Below are 21000 nucleotides of genomic sequence, written 5' to 3'. Positions count from 1 at the left end.
TAAACAAGCAATCATAATCTATCAGTGTCTTTGGTTTAATTCTGTGATGATTCAGGTTGGTTTTTAACTTAAACGTCTGTGTTGCCATCACTTTAATAAAATACTTGCACTACCAGAAATTATTTTAGCCCTCCATGTTTATTGATACGTCTCCCAATTGTTTAACAAAATCAACAACCAGCACAAAATATTTACAGGCTGTAATTGAAGCTAATTAAAGGCTACAACGTCACCAGAGACTGTAAACACAATGTAAGAAACCACAACCCTGGTTGTCTGTCACGAGTTTCATGATGTTCCAATTTAAAAAATGAAACATGTTTTCAACGCTTAAAACAAAGACACAACAGACATTGGTCACTTGTACCTTTAAAACATAATAATAGAACAGAATACTTTCACATTTGCTTATTATATGAACAAAACTCCCTAAAGTGTCAGTAATTCTTAAAAAAATGTCTTGAGATCTCATATCTGAGATCATCCACGTGATACAAAGCTCCTTGTCTGGGTCTTAAATGTTGTTTTAGTTCAGCCTTTGTCTTTCACACCTCCAAACTGCAAGCCCTGCATATGGTTGCAAAGTTATCAGAAAGGAATGACTCAGATATGACATAGCAGTTTTCAGTAAATTAACAGTTTACTCCAAACCACATCTCGAGCACGTCACTCGACTGACTTAGACAGTTTATCTTAGCCAGAACACAGTAACCACAAACAGGAAATCCCAACATTGTATTCAGGAAATGACATTTTGTTCTTCGACTGACTTTCAGGAACTACCCACAGCAAAGTCTGTTGGTTATCCAGACTATTGGCGAAATAAAAGGAATGTTACAGTTGAGTTTTCAAGGAACAGCATGTGGGAAAATACATTAAAAAAACTATATAAGTGGCCGGATATTGTGCATAGGGGTAAATCAGTAAGTGTTTTTTTTTTTTTTTGTGATTTGGGTAAACCTACACAACACAAAAGTTCTTTGTCCATCACACAACATAAAAACAATATCTCATTTATCAGTGTAGTATACATGGATGTTTATGACAAATCCCTGATAAAACGTGTCCTCAGAATCATTTCTACATATTTACAAACACAAATAATTATTAATTATTGCCTTGTGACAGTAGAGGCCTGCACATGATTCGGTGCCTTCCCGCAAAGGACAGTAAGAGTCCATTACTTCATCCTTGTTCAGTAGCATCAGTCTTTTCCTCTGTATGTGATGTTCGTGAAGGTAGATGTGGCTCCTTTGTAGAGAGGATTGTGTCCCTGTTACGCAAATACACAAAAAGAGACAATAAGTTAAAAGCTTCTCACGAGGTTTGTGAGCCAATAGCATAACACCGTTGGTATCACGTGGCATCCTTGTTTCCTCAGCGTCAAGAGTCTTGGTAGTTGCCAGTTTGTGGAAAATAAAGACACATTAAAGATCAGGGAAACTGCATAACAGATAAATTAAATATCTACTTCATTTCAGCGCCTACACATGAAACTCATCCTGTCTAACCTTAGATTTTAGACATACGTATTCACCTGAATGTGTGGCCTATATTATCACTCCCGTTACTCACAGAGCATCTTAAAACTACTGTGATACTTTGCGGTTTCAGACCTAGGGGATTTGGGTGTGCTTTTGAGGCCACAAAGAGGCCTATTACCAGTAAAGGCTAATTAGCGTTAGCTAATTCAAACCCAGCCCTTCCGTTGGCTGCCTTTTGTTCTGCTGGGAGCAACAGCATGCCACACAAATAATAAAAAACATCTTCAGAAAACGCGAGCGAGAGGCTGCGTGTGTGGCCTTTTGTATGTGTGTGAAGGTGGAGGCATGACTCGGGTCCAAGTCTGCGCCTTGGTTTTTACACTGTAAAAAAAAGTCATGTCATTTTATGGATTTCCATTTAATTACAGAAATACATTTTTTTCACTTAAACAATACTTTCATAAGGCTTTTTTTTATCATTGAAAATGTTAAATTCAATTAATACCGTGATAACATTAACTAAATTAGATAAAATAGGTGACAATCATCATTATCTTGTATATTTATGGAATATGAGGCCTGGTTATGTGTATTATTACAGCGTTTGACCATATTTAAAGGTAATTTCATTGTTTTTATATGTGTTAATATCCTTAATTAAACATTAAAGGCCAAAAAATAAAAAGATCTCATGTAAAATTAAAGCTAAAATTTGTATTTCATCTATATAAAATGACTGCCTTTACGACATTTATTGTCTGTTATTATTATTTTTACGGCGCCCCCTGCTGCTTGAATATTACCCTTCTTTACTATTACATTCTTTACAGTGTAGCGTTGAACACATCCACTGACCGTGTCCCACTTGGCACGAGCTCGTTCTTCCTCAAATTTGGCGAACTCCCGTCTGTCGTGGATGGTGACCAGCAGTTTCCAGATAAGCAGAGCCGCCAAGCCGAGGAACAAGATCGCTCCCGCCACCGACAGAAGCACCACCAACACGTCAGGACCCTTGGGGCAGTCTGGATGGCAGGAGGAAGAGATAAAGGTTGAGTAAAGTGCACACAGAGAAGAAGATAAGACTGGACGTAGGCCAGAGGAAGTCTGATTTCATATCGCTGCTTCCTCCCTGTCTCCTCCTTCACTCACATAGATATGATATTGCTTTTGTTGCAATTCAATCCTTTGCTAAATGCCATGACTTCTCAGAAGCAGAAGACACTGTCACGCTCGTAATATGGCATTAAATCAGATTTGTAAAGTGATGCAAGAGAATGAGGCTGGTGAACAGAGGCCAATGGGACTTTTAAGAGCAGAGAGTAGGATGGGCTGAAGTGGAAAATAGTAACCTCTCACAGCCAGGCCACGAATCTCCCGTTCCTCACTGTGGTCTGGAAAACTCAATAGGAATTTGATTTGCACAGTTTCAAGAAAGCCGTACAATAAATGACTGACAGTGTTCTCTTTCACAGAGTCATTAAAGATGAAGCCCTCCTACACCAGACTAAAATAACAAATTGCTTGCTGCGCCCTCCTCCTCGTCATATTTCCCATCATTAGTTGTTCCGGAAAACTTTCTCCTAAATGAACCACCAAATATGTTTCAGGAGGCCGTGCACAGCTGAATCACTCTTCATTTTATGTCTCCAACATCTAGTTTAAATAGTTGTTTGTGAGGTTCAGGAGGTTTTAAGTTAAAGCAAATCACTTCTCAACACTCTCATTAGTTCGCTGATTGTTTTGGTCTTTAGTTTCGAGGCTTGATGGATTCTAAACGGATGTTTTCTTGCAAAAAGTTAGATGGGGACATTATTTTTTCTCTGAATAATTGGGTCTGCTCTAGTGCTAGCAATTTGGATTATTTAATTTGAGAGATTTTTTAGTGTATGGTTTTGTCTCTGCTCCTTACTGGTTTGAAGAAGGGTACGCTGATGGCAGAGGCTGTCATGCAAGGTGCCAACTGCTCATCAGGAGCAATTTGGGGTTCAGTATCTTGCTCAAGGATACTTTGAAATGCAGCTGGGGGAGCTGGAGATTTGAACCAGCGACCTTCCGATTACTAAAAGACCTGCTCTACCACTTGAGCTACTTGGGAGTCATCTGTAGGGACACCTGATGAGTTTAACTTCAATATGTACTTTCCTTTTAGCTCTGTTTTTGGTCTCTACCCACTCCTGAGAGGAATATCTAGCCACTTAGCAGCTAAATGCTCCACTATGTCCTCTTGCTAGTTGCTAACTGTGCCAACAGCGAAGCAAAACAGTACAAATGTGGGCCGGGAAACCAAAACAATTAGCTGAAAGTTGCGATTTTTACACTGTAGAGCTGAGAGGGGTGATCATTTTCTCTATGAGTGAAATCTTACAAACAAGCACTCATCTGATCGTTCTTAATATAACAAAATATAAAAATATTCATCATAGCTGACATAGACTTGAGTGGAGCTTTAGTGGCGTTTAAAATCATTGCTCCACTTTCTTATTTGCGTGCACAGTCTGGCAACAATTTCCTTATTGTTGGGGAAAAACGTCCTACCTTTACACCTCTAACAACCAAGAGCCATCTGGTCCATATGTGTGTGTTTGTATGCACATACGTATGCGGATAGTAGCGTTGGATAACATGGCGGTGCAACCAAGGTGAACTTTTACAGCCGACATCAAAGCTTCACTCCTCTTCCTCTCTCCTCGTTCCTACTTTTCCTCCATTTCCTGCTCTTCAGCTGACCTGTGTGATCCCTATAGCTGCTGTCAGTATGGCTTATATATAAATCATGTCAGGTTGGTGCTACAAACTTCTAAATTACAAAAATGCAGTCAGCTTTGGCTGTTTCCCATCTTGCTCTCCTCCCCTCTCTTTCTCCTTTGTAACACAGCTTCATGTCTTCTCTATCCCTGTCTTTTGCTTACTTAGTCTCCCCTCTCTCCCTCTCCTGCTTTCCTCTGGAGGATATGTAGAGTCAGCGGGTTCCTAGAGGACCTGGGCAGCTGTTTACGACCCTCTTTGACACCGCGGGGCGCACTGTGTTCAAGGCAAATTTCAGTTTGCTCCTCTGCTACCCAGTTGTGCCTAAATTAAACGCACACATTCATTAAAGGCAGGCCCAGGAACAGACTTTCTCTGCGGGCACTCGTGGTCATTAAAGGCTGTTTTACCGCCCCACACTCTTTCTATTTGGCCACTTAACAAGCAGATGAAGGGCATGCAGCAGGGAAGTGACAACTTGTACTCGGGTGAAGAAAAAACACACTGATTTCACAAGGCTAGGATGTTTTCTAGAAATAATAAAGGTTGACAGATGCATTTTGGGGTTGTAGATTTTATCCCTGTTTTCTGCTCAGTACTTGCATTTACTGTTAATCTCTACCACTTACAACTTTAACCATATTTGTAAGTTGCTGCTCTTAAAGCGGCATTTACTGATTTTCTAACTACATGTGGGCAGTGAAACAAGCTGTAAACACAACAATGTCATATGCTTGTATAAAATTGTTACATGTAAGCAAACAGTTGCCTGAAAATGAGGTTCATGAGTGCGGAAACAGGCAGTAAAACCAAAACAATGAGCTGAAAGACTCTAGAACGCTCCGTATAGCTTATGAAAACTGTAGAATTTGGTGCTAATCCTCTGTGGGCTTGTTTCTCATGGCTACACACCGCTTTCACATTACCATGTAGTTATTTGATCCATTGTTAAAATCTAAAATATTGATTAGTGCCGCTTTAAATATTTGTTTGCTTGTTAGGTCACGTTTTCATGTAGGATGGATCTCTCTTACCTGGCTCCTTGATGACAAACAAGATGGACTTGCCGCTGGCGTCCTCAAAGTACTGGAAACGCTCCACGCAATCATTCTCGTCTTTGTAAGTGCAGTTCACAGCATTTGTATCATGGAGCCCTGCGTGAAAATGAAGAGAAAATGGTTCATCAATGAGTGAAGACATTTATCTCTTGTTGTTTTTTGTGTGACAGTAAAGATTTATATGCACCATTGATCGACTCTATAGGGGTTTTGCTGTGACAGTCTTACTTGGTCTGGTAGGACCAGCAGCTTATGGATAAAATGAGCAAACATCAGGGTAGATATTATGTAATTACTGAGTCATTTTGCTGTTTTTTTTCTTTTACTTCTCTCGTTATGCTTCTCTTACACTGTTTTATAGCATGATTCATCATCTTTTTACTGTCACAAGTTGACACAGTTGTTGCTGTTCAGGAACACTTCGGACACAGGATTGTCTTCCAGTGAATCGATCCACCTCTTACCTCCTCAAAAACATTAACAGAGCATCTGGTCCTTCCATTTGTTAACAGCTTAATAACATAATTGAAGTACAGACTGAGTTGGTCAGTAACTCCATACCCTTGGTAAACTTAATACCATTTATAATTGCATGGTTTACCAGCATTTATAACCACATAATATGGTAGAAGAAGGATCAAAGGCATTTTTCAACAACCCAAAACTTCTCATGAATGGCTTCTCACAAATCTGTTAAGCATGGTGAATTATTAATCATCCGTTAATAACGCCATTACTTACAACTGGGTGCCTTTTAAGAAAGTGGTTTTGGTCAGCTGCCTGTCTCACCTATTTCATCCACCAGCACAATCTCATCCTTGCAGATGCGAGAGCAGGTGTTGTCGTCAAACAGTCTGCCCCTCTTGAAGTGCTTACACTCCACACACTCCCTTTAAGAAGAGAAAAAACACCAGTCAGGCCATCAGCACATTCAGAAGCGTTTTCTCGTCACCAAATATGACGACTCTTTGTGCGGACTCACTTCTTCATGGTGCAGGCGTCAGGGCAGGTGGGACACTTGTCACATGTGGCCCCATAGGCGCCGGGCTGGGTGCACTCACAGGCCCCGCACACACACTGGCCCCTCCCACTGCACAACAAGCCCAGGTTGGACATGCAGGTGTCAGTGCGTCTGGAGCAGTTACAGTTCTCACCCTGCCAGTCTGGCGCACACTGACAGAAGCCACAGTTACAGACGCCATGACCTGCGAGAGGGGGAAAAAATAGTGAGGGGAGAAAGCAACTATTCATAACTTGAACACTGATGACTGTAATATGAAATAAAATAGCAACATAGGAAGTGAACAAACAATAAAGGAGGAGGACTCTGTGCCTCTGTGGAAACAAGGGTGTGGTGGTAGCTGGCAAAGAGGGAGGGAATGGGCTGCAGTGCTTAGTGGTTGACATGATTGTAATTTTAATTGTTGTGCTTGAGTTTGACAGGCTGATATGAGTTAAAATTTGGTTTATAATAACATGATAAGCAAGTGTGAACTCCTTAACATAAGGTTTTCCCTTTTTTGTTCTATATTTGTTGTCATGATTTTACAACACTGTCATAAATGTTTTTGCATAATAAAAATAATGTGCTTTATAGTGGCTGCGATAACATGCAGCTAGAGGGCTAAACACCTACTCATAGAACTGGAGTTACATCCAGTAACTATTGTTTTCCTCGCTAACGCCGACTTCGGTAACACAAACAGGTGGGAGGTAAGCAAAGCACCCAAATTTCTCTGCTGTCATCTGCAAGAGCCAACACAATCGTCTTCATTTTCTACTACCATCATCCAAGGAAGTGAAGACCCCGTGGAGTAACTTTATTTGTGATAGAAATATCCCCACAACAACTGGAAAACTCTTGAAGGCAATGTGCTAACCAATTCACTTTGGACTGCTTTCTCAACAAGGGCCAACATCCATCATTATGTATCACGATACGATACGATACAATATGATACGATACTAAATACTCATATTAATCCCCCAAGGGGAAACTGAGTAGTAGAACAACAATACAAGCATTAAGCCTCAATTGAAGCTGACTTCATAACCACAGTAGAAGGTTAGATTTGGGAAACTCCCATGATCCCATGCTACTTACATCATTTGTTTTGTTTTGCGGCAGACATTAAACCCTGAGTCTTTATCTTATTCGACACAAACACCATCATATTCAGTATCATATATTTAGGGCTTCATGATTCCAAAAATTGACATTATGTACCATCATGAACAGCAGCCTGACACATAAGGTATCTTTAGAAATTTTGGGAACTCCACTAGAGTTTAAATCAAAGTTCTGTGGGATTGATCAATGCTCTGTTGGTCAGCATGAGCTTGTAATGACTGACCGTGGCTTGTTAAGAGGTTATGAGTGATTTACCACAAGCGTGTGTCATGGGACTTGCTGTATTTTTCTGTTGCCATGATGTATTTTAAAGGAAAAGTTCACCCAAAAATTATATTTCACTCACAATCTACTCACCCCTATGACGACGAAAAGTGGGGTCAAGTTTCCTCATCCACAAAACATTTCTGGAGCTTAACAGTGTTGCAGCATTGCAGCATTCTCCAAAAAAACTGAACTAGATGGGGACTTGTTTTAAAAAGTAAAGGAAAAACCGCAAAAAACAAAACAAAACACAAACATAAAATGGCTCCATGTAGCTTGTATGGCGTAATCGAAGTGTTTGGAAGCTGAGAGATCCTAAATTGATTTGAGAGATGGCTTGCGCGCTAACACTTTTAGCTTAGCAGCTACAGTGAGGATTTGGGCTTAAAACAAGTCCCCATCTACTTCAGTTGTTTAGGAGAATGCTGGAATGCTGTTGTGCTTTGAAGCTCCAGAAATGTTTTGTAGACCACAAAACTTCACCCGACTTTCCGTCGGCATGAGGGTGAGTACATAATGACTCAATTTTCATTTTTGGGTGGACTTGTCCTTTAACTTTATTTGCGGAACTCCTCTCTATCTTATCTATCTAGCACCTTTGCTTTGCCTTTAAAGCCTTACATTTTCAGCAACCACGCTGGCTAAAATCAAGGTATGACAAGGCATCAGGTTTTTTTCCAAACAACAATGTTTTCACGTTTATTCCAAATGTATATATCAATTTATGTGTAGCCTACACTTCCTCAACATGAAAAATGTGTGTTATGGGCTGCTAAGACATTTTGTAGTGCTGGAAGTCTGGAAAGCAACAGTGATAAGTCACGTTTCTGCAACTGTTCGAGACTTAAAAACCCATTTCATTGTGTGCTCTGTGGTGTCTGGGCTTTTATTTTATTTTCTGCTGCATGATTCATTGTGTGTGTGTGTGTGTGTGTGTGTGTGTGTGTGTGTGTGTGTGTGTGTGTGTGTGTGTGTGTGTGAATTTGAGCGCATTGGTTTGTTGTCACCCCATGTACAGATGTGTGATGTGTGTGGGTGCATACCACGAAGAGAGTGACAATGCAGAAAACACTGCGGTCTATCGCTGCAAAACAATGCCCAGATAAACAATGCGACAGGAAGCTGCTCGTTACAGTCTCTCTGGATAAAGGATGAGCCATGAACAAACTGTCATGACTGCTTGACCACAGGAGCGCTGCCTTTTAATTTAACCATACTGAGGGGGAAAAACATAAGACTGTGGTCCCCACTCTGAATAAGGTATTTCAAGACAACAGCAGACCATGTTTTACACACACGAGCATGCAGAACATTTCCAGCTCTTCTCTTTTCTGACCAAACATGGGTTTATTTTTAGCCTCATTACACCACACTAGCCAATGAGTAAGCACAAAGGTATTTTCATGTTAATCTATGGGCTCTGGGGAATACAGCAAAACATTTCTTTGTGAGAGTAGTGGGGTGCGGGCAGGGGGTTGAGCAATATATAACATTGGGTGATGTGATGGTGCTGGAAGCACGAGAGCAGCCTGTGCCAAAACGGTGCGTTATGTAGGCTAATCAACAATGCTCTGTTAAAAATAGAAATCAAACAGTCTCAATAGCAGTTCATTCTGTAAATTGTGACTCCAAGATTATGGACTCTTTGCACTTTATGGAAGCAGTTTTGTCTTTTTCTTCCTATTCTGTCTTCTCTCTTACATTAGTGCTATTTATCCAAGTAGATTGTTTTGGTGTGAGTTTTGGAGATATCGGCCTTCTCTCGAATATAATGGAGCTCGATGGCACTCAGCTTGTGGTGCTCAAGGCCCCAAAAAAATACATTTGGAAAGCACAACAGCTTTCCAAACATGTCTCTTTCCAGAAATCACGAATAAATGAAGGAATCCTTCTGCACGGTGATACGGTTGATGGGTGTAGTGTGGTTGAGCTGTATCTTTAGCTAGTTAGTTAGCTTAGCTAGCTATCCTTTCGTCCATGAGTAGTTGCTTCCTTCTGCACTTGTTGGACTGTTGGTAGAAAGAAAATAGTGAAACTTCTCACAACAACATCTGTGGATTATCTTGAGTGACCGGGTCATGATTTCTGGACATTGCTGTTGTGTTTTTTTCTTCTTTTGAGCACCACAAGCTGAGTGCTATCTAGTTCCATTATGTTCAACAGAAGGCAGACATTGCTAATATTGTTAATATCAGACTTTTAAAGATAGATTATGTTAGTAGCAGTTTGTGAAGACTTCTGTTGTTCTTTTTGCCAAGTAGGAGATATTGCAGCTGTCAAAACTCGATACTTTTTCACAACTCAACAGCTTTTCACACTCTGTGGCTCGTAATTGGGGTCTGAATGATATGAGGCCGGTAAACCGTCCCCAAAATGTCCAACTATTCCTCTTGAACCTCAGGTATTAAATGAGATTGGGAAGAAAAACTGACTTGCTTGAGTCATTTCTTGATCTTATGAAAGTCTTTTTTATGGCACGCTGAATCCAAGGACAAGTAATCCTCCTGATGTTCTGCTTTAGTAGTCTTGATAATACTTCTGCCAGTACTGACAGCAAATTAACTGTGATTAGAAACAGACTGACAGCATTGTTATGAATGGTCGAACACCTACTTCACACAGGTAATCCCAGACTGAAAAGTGGCTCATAAGATGTCACTTATAAACATCCGTAGGTTAACGTCATGTGTTTTTAGTTGATGACATACTGTCTCTTTTAAAACACTACCAGGAGAGAAGCACCGTAAGGAGTTAAAGCCCTTAACAATTACCAAACACACACTCATTACGACTGTTTAAAAATCTCAACCACAACTGAGAGACTTTCAGAAAAAGCGAGAGTCCCCTCTGACCGGAGAAAGCTCCCATCAAAACCTGAAAAAGCTTTCTTTGTGCACGAATCCTCTTGAACTCGGTCGTACAAAAGCTTGACCTGACTGACACAAACATACAACCTGAGCTTACGCTCACACAAAATGTGCACACAGCACACCCTGTGTTTATTGTGAATGGAGCCCATGTCCTGGGCAGAGGGGAGAGTTGTTATTGTAGGTAATTCTTCCCAGATGAGGTGGGTGGCAAGTCAGTGTGGTGAAGAGGACGGCCAACCCAACGGCAAACGTACATACGTTCTCTGAAACTCTACCGCAGACATGCACAATGATCATGATAGTCAGTGGGCCATTTTAACCTCACTCGGATCTGAATAGTACCCATACTGTGTGGCAACCTCGCATTGATGATAAGAGTCCAGGAAGTCACTGCATCCAGGCAAAACATAGTCTGGTTCAACTCCCACTGAACCACAATGTCTCATTTTTACACTTCACTTCTTTTAAACAAATAAGATATAATGATTTAATAAGTGCACTTTAGAGATGTAGATGTTGATTGAACCTTTACAGGAGCAGACAAGTCATTTCCGCCACGCTAAGTTAAACTAAGCTGAGCTAACTGGCATCAGTAGTGTGTTTAACAGTCGTATCGATCTTCTTATCATACTCTTAGCATGGAAACAAACAAGCAATTTCATTACACAATGTTTTTGACAGAAAAATGCCCATTGAAATATTCCCCAAGACAAATATATTCAATGTAAAGTGATTTAAAAGCCTTGACCCACGACTGATGGGTCCCACTCATTCATCTTTAGGTGCCCAGGCAAATTAATTACGCAACAAATTGTGGGTCTTTCTCATTTCTCATTAACTTTTGGGATCTTCACTCCTGTTTATCAACCTGACTGCAGCAGTCCACTGCATTAAACAACCACAGGTGCCGATGAAAATCTATTTGATGTGCCTCAGGCATAAATGTTCATGGATGAGGTAATGTTTATTCACGTTATATTTACTTCCTCCCTCACTCTCTGACTCTCTCCTGGAAATAAAACGCACTACCTCGAGTAAGATGAAGAATATCTCTGGTTTGAACATCGTTGGAAACATAAACATTAGTATTTTTTAAACAAAATACATAAGGCAGGTTTCATATCATATCTTTAAGCTAATAAGGTCTTACCTGAGCACAGCTCCCCCTTGTAGCGCAGGCAGTTGAAGTCATCACACTCACACAGCTTTCCCCACACTTTTCCAAAGTCACTGCTGTGGCACACACACTGGCCGCACACACACTCTCCACGGCCGCTGCAGATCGCAGACTGAGGTCCTCCAGAGCCCGCAGGTCCGCTGCAGCGGTCCTGCTCTGTGGGGTTGTAGTCGCCCTCGGCACACTCACAGTGTGACCCTAAGCGACCTGGGTGGCACTGGCAGATGCCACACTCGTAGGTGCCGTTACCATGGTGACATTTGGGGCTATCGGGCTGGGCTTTGTTCTGGCACCTGCAGTCGCACTCGAAGGTGACGGTGATGGAGAGGGAGTCCTTGAAGCCCACAGGTTTAATGATGAAGGTTTTCTTCTTTTCTTTGGGGCAACCGCGAGCTCTGGCCTCCACGCTGAAGGAGACCTGGATGAGAGAAGGGAATTTCAACAGTACCATGTCAAATTTTGTCTCAAACATGTTTGGCCCTGTCTTTTTAAATGTTTTTGTTTTTTTTTAAGGTGAAGAATGTCTTTATCCAGATGTAACCAAATACCTGGTTTGGCCGAGACTCTCTAACTGTACCAGATGTTTGTGATAATCTCTACATACTCACAGGCATGCAGCCACACTTTGTCAAACCGATCAAGTTCCTATATCACCCTGGTGTAGATTACATGTTATATAAGAGCCCTTTAATGGCTCAGTTAATGTTCAAGCTCAAGTTGTGGGCACTGTCTAATCACTGTCAGTGGAAACAGCACAAAGACATGACACGGGGAATGTCCACATATGCACTTAGTCAAAGTAATTGTTCATTCGGCATTGCATCTAAATCTGGTAATTGTCCAAAAGTGGGCTGTTACCACATCTGGAGAGACAGCCATATATGGCAAAAATAAGAGGAGCTGAGCGAGAGAGAAAGAAAGAAATGTGTGGAGGCCAAGAAATGTCACCTGGAGTGAGGAGAGAGCGGGAAAAGAGCCAAAGAAGCTGTGATAAAGAAAATATGCAAATAAAGAAACAAAGAGAACTCTTGAGGCAGGCGATTTTGAAGCATAGAAGGACAAGAAACATTAACTAAGATCTGATTCACTATTTTCCAACATCTGCTTTTTGATGCCATAAGATAAATGGGGGAAATCCCACTTTAAAGACGTGAAGATAGTAGCAAGAAGGGAAATGGAAAGAGACCAAAAAGAAGTTGAAAAATAGCATATGGAACTTACATGTTATTTTTACAGTGAAGACATGATTATGGACATTAGTTCCTCGATACATGTGTTCCCAAGAGACAGGACATGTTGGTTTAGGGTGAAAAATTTGGTATGAGTTGATAATATTGAGTTGATAACATTGTTTTCTTGCAATAACTCATTTAGCCTGTTGTGTCCTTTAAACTCAATCTCTTGAAGCACTGCATCTGCTCAATGAGATGCTGTTGTTGCACCTATTCACATGTTCTTCATACTTGTGCAGCAATCAGCCTTCTTTCACAACAGTTTCTTGAAAATGAATGTAACAAAGAAACTAAACTGGGAACAAGATGACTTATCGCATCAAGGATTTTTCTTTCTTATCATAGGGAAATAATTCATAAGGCTGAATGTGGGATGTGCTATTGGGACAAATGGTTCATACATTTTATCTCTGACAAGTGAAAAGGGACATAAATTAATAATTTTCTTTAAAGTTTTGTCCAATATTTTGCCTTTTTCTTGTGAAATACTTGATTCAAGCCACAGGAAATGTTTGGTTTAACTGCTTCCAAGTTATTTCCACATAACCTGACCTGAGAGAGACAAAAGTAGACATTACAAGCCAAACAAAGGAGGACATTGACTGACCGTGTCTCCTATGTTGAGCCCAGAGCAGGACTTGAGTCCAGGGATGATCTCTCCCTTCAGACAGGTGGCGTTGAAGGACAAAGACAGCTCCTCTGGGACGCCTTGAAGCTCCAGCTCCACCTTGGAACGGATTTTCTGGCAACACCAATGAGGAAGAACATTGCAACACATAAGCATGGAGAGACAAGTGTATGGACACTGTTCACGAGGAAAAAGTTGTATGTCAGGTTTCAAATTTGGTTGTTGCCGAGCCAAATCCCATGGTCAGATCAGTAAAATCGAATCTGACTACTTGGCTGTTAGAAAACTTCAACACGAGGGATTATAAAGGTTTTTTACAAGTGCATTTAAATAATTTCCCGTTGCCAGTCTGTGTTAATGACACTCAATTTCCTAAAACCTAATTACAGGTAAGTCTGTAGATTAACTTGGGTGTGCAGACACACAAGTGCACACATTAACACACAAGCTTGAATGCACATCATCATAAAGTTACAACCAGGAATTAAAGCTAACAGTAGTTTTCAGCTCATTCACCTGCTCTCAACATAATAAACAGTGAAACTCAGCCAGCAGTCGTCCACATTTGGTCAGCTTCACACGTCGGCCACTGTGGAATTTCTACTGAGACTTTGGCTCGACTGCTGCTTGTGACTCAGACGCTGTGGGTGTGTGTCAGCAAACACATGTCATCCCCTGAAACACTGTCTAGTCTGAGATGTGTGTGTGTGTGTGTGTGTGTGTGTGTGTGTGTGTGTGTGCAACACTTGCCTCGTATGCCTTCTTTATGAGCTGAATAACATTGCCCGAGTCGTTGGACAGCACGCCTACCGCGGTGCCAGGAATCAAGTCACTGTAGTTCTACAAAACACAGAGAGAGAGACTGGAAGACTGTTGTCATCCTACACACACAGGGAAACTATTTATAAACCATTAATAATCAAAAAATGGCTCATTAGTTGCTAAATTATATAAAAATACACCCCTAAATACCTGCCAACATTGTTAAAATGTCATGAAATTGGTCGTATTATTATCATTATTAGCCAAATAAATGATTTTTTTTGCTGATTATAAATAAACTATGCAGGTTTTTGTCAATGAAATGGTGTACAACATATTACGTCATTAGTTCCAGATGATATAATAATGTGTCATTACACTATCCAGTGATTTATAGCATTAATAGATTTAATAAATTCGGCCTTTTCGTTGGAAAATGTCCACATGTTTTTCTTTGTTATCCAGTTAAAAAGAACAGTCAATGACTGGAAAAATATAAAAAAAGACCATTATGTTGTACTCATTGATGGACTGTAACTAAGTGCATTTACTCAAGTACTGTACTTAAAGGTGCTTTATGTAAGAATTAGCCACTTGCTGCTGTCATCTCGTGAGCTCAGTTAGCCGTGCAGCTAGCGAATGATCGAGTGACTTCACTTTTACCAAAGGAATATTTTAACACAATATCAATTAACACATAAGTAAGTAAGCTATAAACAAGTAATTAACAAAATATATTTATTTTTACACAGGGATGGAAGTTACTAATTATAACTACTCAAATTACTCCAATTAAGTCATTTTTGTGGGCACTTGTACTTGTAAGTATTTTGAATACTTTATTTTAATACCAGTTTTACTTGTAATTGAGTAATATTTCAGTAATGTAACTGTACTGGTACTACTTTTACTCAAGTATGATTTTTTGGTATTTCATCAACACTGGTCATACTGGTTTCATTGGTTTCATGGTATGAGATAGTTCTGAGAGTTGTTCCAAATGTTTAATGTCAGATGATCCATAAAAAGTTGTGTGGAAACACCCTAAAAAAGCAGAAGTGTGTCACACCCTACCTCATGCCTACTCACTGTTTCTAAATGTTTGACCTGTTTATGTTTATGAACAATAACCATTTGAAATGTATTTCTCAATTTCTAGTGAAAATTCCCTGTAACAGTTAGTTGTAAGAGCGTTTCTGGTTTTGGAAAAACTGAGCTTGTATTTTGCTGTGTCTGAACAGTGTATAGCAGTGATTAATTTCAAGTTTGCATTCTTCCAGTGCAGTATCCAAGAATCTCTGTTTGAAACCAATGAGGTTTGGAGGACTTGAGCGAAAACGCTACAGTATGTTCAAGCTGAGATGATTACCCACTGGGATTTGCCGTCTTCTCAGTTTCACTTAAAGAACATTTACTCTTTATTAAACAGAATAAAATGCTGAGCTGCAGAGCTGCTGACCTGGTACAGACGCAACACAGGGTTGGTGACAGCAAAGATGAGATTGATGTTATTCTCCGACATCTTCTCTGTGATCAGGGCTAGAGATGGGTAATCCTGTGGGGTCAAACCAGACAATGTGGTTAGCACATGCTAACATAAACACTGAAACGTTCCGTTTCACAGTCCTGCATATTTAAACAAAGTTTTTCATTCTCTCTGTTTCTCTCTCACAGTGTTACTGTCTACTGGCTGCAGCCCACCGAACACACCCTTGCAGCACACACTTACCAAGGTGGTAGACATGCTGTACATATTTTCAGAGTTCAGGTGGCACATCCCATCGTTGGGCTGCACAATCCCGGCAAGACGACCATCCAGAGCCACGTGAGTCTTAGCATCGGAGGTGAAGATCAGAAGGTGGGAAGCACCGGGGCGCCAACCGATCTGCTCCTGAGTCCATCAAACCGCGTAACAGTGAAAGGAAAGAAGGTTCATTTAAACAGTGTTTTGAATTGCATCAGCCAAACCCTCTTCCTTTGGACATCTTGAAATATATTGTGTAAGACAGAAGACTGTAAAACAATGTATATGTCTCCACCTTGCACACAGCAGCCTGGATGATGGCATCAAAGCCTCCCTCCGGGGCATCTCGGTTCCTGGACACCATCTGCTTCTTCACCTCCTCTGTGAAGCGACTCACCTCCTCCGTCAGGGACAGAACGTGTTTGTAGCCAAACTGTGGCAGGCAGGTGGTGTTAATGCTGTCAATGAAACACAGATCAGCTGATCAATCATCTGAAGATCTGTTTATATTGTGGAAACCATGTGACCTCCACAAATGATCTGACGCTTTCCAATTGGTAATATACATTAGTGAAGGGAAGCTTTGGGTGTAAATTGTTAAAAATGTATTGAAATGTAAAGATGCTGTGCAAAGCTACATAAATACATTCAGTTAAGTGTATTTTCAAGTTTTTTTTTGTAGTTATTTTGGATTTTTAAGTTACGTGCAAGGTGACATCTTGACACAACAGCTCTTTATATCACTGGGTTGTTCTTCTAACTGTGCTGCACAAGAGCAGCATATCCTTACCTTGAAGTAGCCAGAACCAGCAATTCTTTGACATTTTTGCCGAAAAATGACTGAATCAATTAATCGATTTTCAAAATAGTCGGGAGAATAATCTTCCCCGCAATCGACTAATTGTTGCACCTCTAGAGGGGAACTAAAAGGCTCTCCTGTGCTGCCAGTGGACCCGTCTCTCTCACTGCTGCACATTGCTGGACTGAAATTCTCCCCTTGTCTTATCTTTTATCCAAACATTCCTGCAGGCTGGACCTCAGCAGACTGTGTGTACGCGGGAAAGTAAAAATGACCCCGAGAGACCTTAAACCACCAAATTAGCTTTTTTTGGAGCCTTTGGGTGGGGTTGGGGCCGTTTGCATTGGGACTCCCCGGGTAGATTACCTGCAGCTGATTCAGAGCAGCTGACCAAGCACTGGGGAGCCACTGTAAGCCTTTAACAAGTGCTGTGACTCTGAGTCTGCTTGCATTTTTACTGTGCAACGCTGTGTTTAATGGTGTCCTAACAAAAATGACATCATCCGCGTAATGAAGCTACTTCCCACATGCAGACACAAACAACCGCTGAAATCAACACCCGTAGGTGCGTATTAGGAACGTAAAACATTGTCAGAATGCAGCCTCTAAAAACTTTCCATGACATACAGGTCTGGACTGAGTTTAGGAACTTATTAACAGTCAAGGAAATGTCGGCCAATCTGGAAGTTCCTGTCGTCATTCAGTGCTACTAACTTTTGATTTTAAAGGAATAGTCCCACATTTGTTTTGAACAAACGTCTTTACATTCTTACTATGAAGTAGATGAGAAGATTAACATGCCTCTTGTATTCGTATGTGATTAAACAGTCTCATTTTAATACTGATGCCTCTATATGAGCTACTCAAGCAAACAAGAGCTGAAACAAGAAGACTGGTGATTTCTATATAGTCGTTCTTGATGCCTTTGTCGTGGTTTGGGTTTTTGTTTGTCATTTCCTGTTTTATTTTGTAGATTATATCCTCACATGTCTTGATGTAACTTTCCATTTCCTGTCTTTGTCTTTTTCCCGCCCCTTTTTTTGTGTACACCTGTGTTTCATTTTTCCATTAGTCCATACTTATTGAGGAGGCATTAGATTATCATCTGACAGAAGAAGTTACACTTCAAACAGGTCGTAATTGTCATAATAAATTGTTGTTTCATCTTGTTCAGTTGTTTTCATTATTGATTATTCTGCTGATTATTTTCCCGAGCTCAAGGAGACGTCTTTAAATTGCTTCTTTTGTCCACCCAACAGTCCAAAACCCCCAAACTCTTCATTTATTATCATAGATGATTAAGAAAAGCAGTAAATCCTCACATTTAAGAAGCCGTAACCAGCAAATAATTAAAAAAAAAAAATCCTGAAAAATGACGGAAACAATTATTAATTTATCAGAATAGTTGGAAATTAATTTTCTCTCCATTGATTAATCGACTAATCGTTGCAGCTCTGCATAATATTGTCCAATAATGGTTGAATAATACACTGTTTTATTACTGCAACAGTTGATCCATCCACGAGGGTGCAAATACTGTATGAAGCACCTTTCTTTTACCTGTAGCAGGGGTTCCTCACAGCCTCTTCAGGGGAGATGTACATGTAAGGTGAGACCGGCTTGTCCACAAAAGCTCCAAAGCCCATACGGAGGTTGCTGGTGGTCTCGGTCATCGCTTCAGCCAGGCCTTTGCCCAGTGTCCTCAGGCGGGTGAGGTCATCGTTCATGGAGTAGGAGAGATCCATGAGGTAGTAGAGATCCACTGGGTAGCCCTCTACCTGACGCACCTTCACTGTGAAGCGCTTAGCATCATCTGGGAAATGGGATACAAAAAAATAAGGTGTTTTTAGATCAATGGTATGATTATCTTCACTGAGACGGTGCTCATATTAAACTCATGGTAAACCCTACCTGGCCTGAGGGTGATTTGTAGTTTCTGGGGCTTGATCTGAGTGATGTCTTGCGTGGCCCCCGCTGCCTTGTTGCTGAGGGGCCGGTCCTCGATCACCTGCAGTTTGCTTGACGGAGACTCTAAACCCGACGGAGCACAGCCCGCTGTCAACAAGTTATTCTTTAGATCACAGCGGGAAGACGTGGCAACACCCTGGCCAAAGTCCTGACAGAAGAGGCAGGATATTCGATAAAGAAGAGCAGTTTCCAGCATCCTCTTCGCTAGTTTGGAAACACTTAAACTTGTTAAAAAATGTAGTGAAGTGGATGTTTATTTACAGAACTCCCATCTGGAACGAAGCTGTGTCGAGAGAAAAGGGCATGTTGGATTCATTTGAAGGCTGAATCGTAGCAGGGATGACCAGAAAATGGTCCAGAACTTTATGACTTCTATTAAAAAAATCTGCTTGAAGATTTTTTCATCCCAACAAACTCTGTGCATGAAGGCAGATACCACATTTTTGAGAAAATCTGAGGAAGAGTGCTCCTGAACGTGTTGGAAGTCTCACAGGCTGAAGTCACCCTGGGAAAATTTTGCACTTGAGTGAAATATTGAGGATGTTGACACCCAGAGTTTAAGGATATTAAATCATCAGCTCTTTAGTCTGAACCAGAAAATATGACTACATCCTCATGCAGTCACACAAGCTCACTCGCTGTGTCTAAAGTGCCAGGAATCCACCCCAAACAGAACACAAAAAGTACTAAACATTCATTCACACCTGAACCCATTTAATAACCAGGGGATGTGTCTACATGCATTCTTCACCACCAGATTACTCGGCTAATGAGGGGATCTGTACAGTACCACCCTGCACCTGGCAGAAAGCTCACTGCCTGAATGAAGTGAAGTGGAAAAAGGAACCCACCTCCTGGAAGCACCACACACAGCTGGGGTGCACAGCCAGACACTGCTTACATGTGCTGGCCCCTCTGGAGGTGCAGACGTTTGAACCTGTGGAAGTACAGTTATTCATTATTGATGAGGTTCAGTTTATATGAGGGGTTACCTGTGACATGGAAAATGTATTCCCTGCGAATATACTGATTACTGAGTCTGCTGAAAATGCAGAAATGGGAAATGAATTGTCAAACTGCGTTAGCTGAGAAGAGGCCATTTTAATTTTAACCAAAATCCTGTCAGATACGAACATAAAACACATACAAGCAGTGAACAGGTGGTGGAGTAGGTGGTGGTTGTGAATTACAGGGGTTGACTGATACTTTTTCAGGGCCGATACTGATTATTAGAAATCAAACAGACTGCAAACTGATATTCAGTACCGATATTCATTTGCATTAAAAATGAAACTTGTGTACAATTTACTCAAGTACTGTTCTTAAGTACAATTTCCATGTACTTTACCTGAATAATTTGATTTCCTGCTACTTAATACTTCCTCTCCACTACATAACACATTTAGTTACTAGGTACTTTCCAGATTCAGATTATTCAGTGATGTGTTACCAATTTAGATATTGTTGTGGGCGGGATATTATTTGAGAGGATGTTGCATCAGAGCCAAATTAGCACTTTTTTAAGAAACTTGATTGTCAGAAAAATGCTGATAATGTGTGATATCAGAATTTTGGTGAATTTTTCAGCAAAAAGACCAAAGAGAAAAATGTTAAATCTACAGAGTTTAATCTAAAAATTAGATCGTCTTTGCCCAATGAAGCCCATTTGGTTTTTTTTTAAAGCTTTTTATTCTATACACATGATATGTCCATGTGCATTTCCTCACTGTCACAACTTCCAAAACTATTACTAAAACACAAGAAAAAAAAACTTGAAAATTACTGGAAAAACACATTGAGAACACATTTTAGGAGTTCAAAACTTTCCTCAAAGAGTCCCTAAAAAAATGCACCCTGTGTCTTCCTCGTCAACATAATCCTGGCTACACGGGCAAAACATGAAAACAAGCAGAGAGATGACCTACCACCAACTCCTGTTATTCCAGTAAAGATCAGGATCCATAAAATCCTTGTGGCCGGGAGAGCACCCATCCTGGTGCGGGCTCTCTGTGAGGAGGACCGACGAGCTCCGCTATGAGCACACAAGAAAAGAAGAGACAAGAAAAAAGTTTCTGCATGTGAAATCGACTCCAAATACAGTCAAATGCCTTAAAGCCACCACCTCCTTTCTTTACTCC

General features: G+C 40.7%; 1 protein-coding gene across 1 annotated transcript; it reads right to left on the bottom strand.

Annotated features, from left to right (window-relative positions):
• Nucleotides 1-359: 359 nt before the first annotated feature.
• LOC141016025 (integrin beta-3-like) lies at nt 360-20995 on the bottom strand. Its single transcript, XM_073490265.1, has 15 exons — nt 20788-20995; nt 19714-19799; nt 18806-19010; nt 18455-18707; nt 16391-16553; nt 16081-16242; nt 15811-15906; nt 14340-14429; nt 13569-13703; nt 11703-12147; nt 6270-6492; nt 6077-6177; nt 5264-5383; nt 2340-2506; nt 360-1273 (listed from the first exon to the last, which is right to left on the bottom strand). The coding sequence occupies exons 1-15, from the start codon at nt 20852-20854 to the stop codon at nt 1205-1207; spliced, it is 2382 nt and encodes a 793-aa protein (XP_073346366.1). The 5' UTR covers nt 20855-20995; the 3' UTR covers nt 360-1204.
• Between the last annotated feature and the right edge of the window lie 5 nt (nt 20996-21000).

Source organism: Pagrus major, chromosome 20 (assembly GCF_040436345.1).
Source record: "Pagrus major chromosome 20, Pma_NU_1.0".
Taxonomy (NCBI): Eukaryota; Metazoa; Chordata; class Actinopteri; order Spariformes; family Sparidae; genus Pagrus; species Pagrus major.
The sequence above is the reverse complement of the archived record's forward strand: the minus strand, read 5'-3'. Positions and strand labels throughout refer to the sequence as shown.

Bases quoted from the DNA above. Each gene is read 5' to 3' on its own strand.
- LOC141016025 (XM_073490265.1), bottom strand. From the start codon at position 20,854: ATGGGTGCTCTCCCGGCCACAAGGATTTTATGGATCCTGATCTTTACT. The intron at 19,011-19,713 runs GTGGGTTCCTTT...CTCTTCTGTCAG, and splicing joins GTGTGTGGTGCTTCCAGGAG to GACTTTGGCCAGGGTGTTGC. The intron at 6,178-6,269 runs GTGAGTCCGCAC...CTCTTCTTAAAG, and splicing joins GACGCCTGCACCATGAAGAA to GGAGTGTGTGGAGTGTAAGC.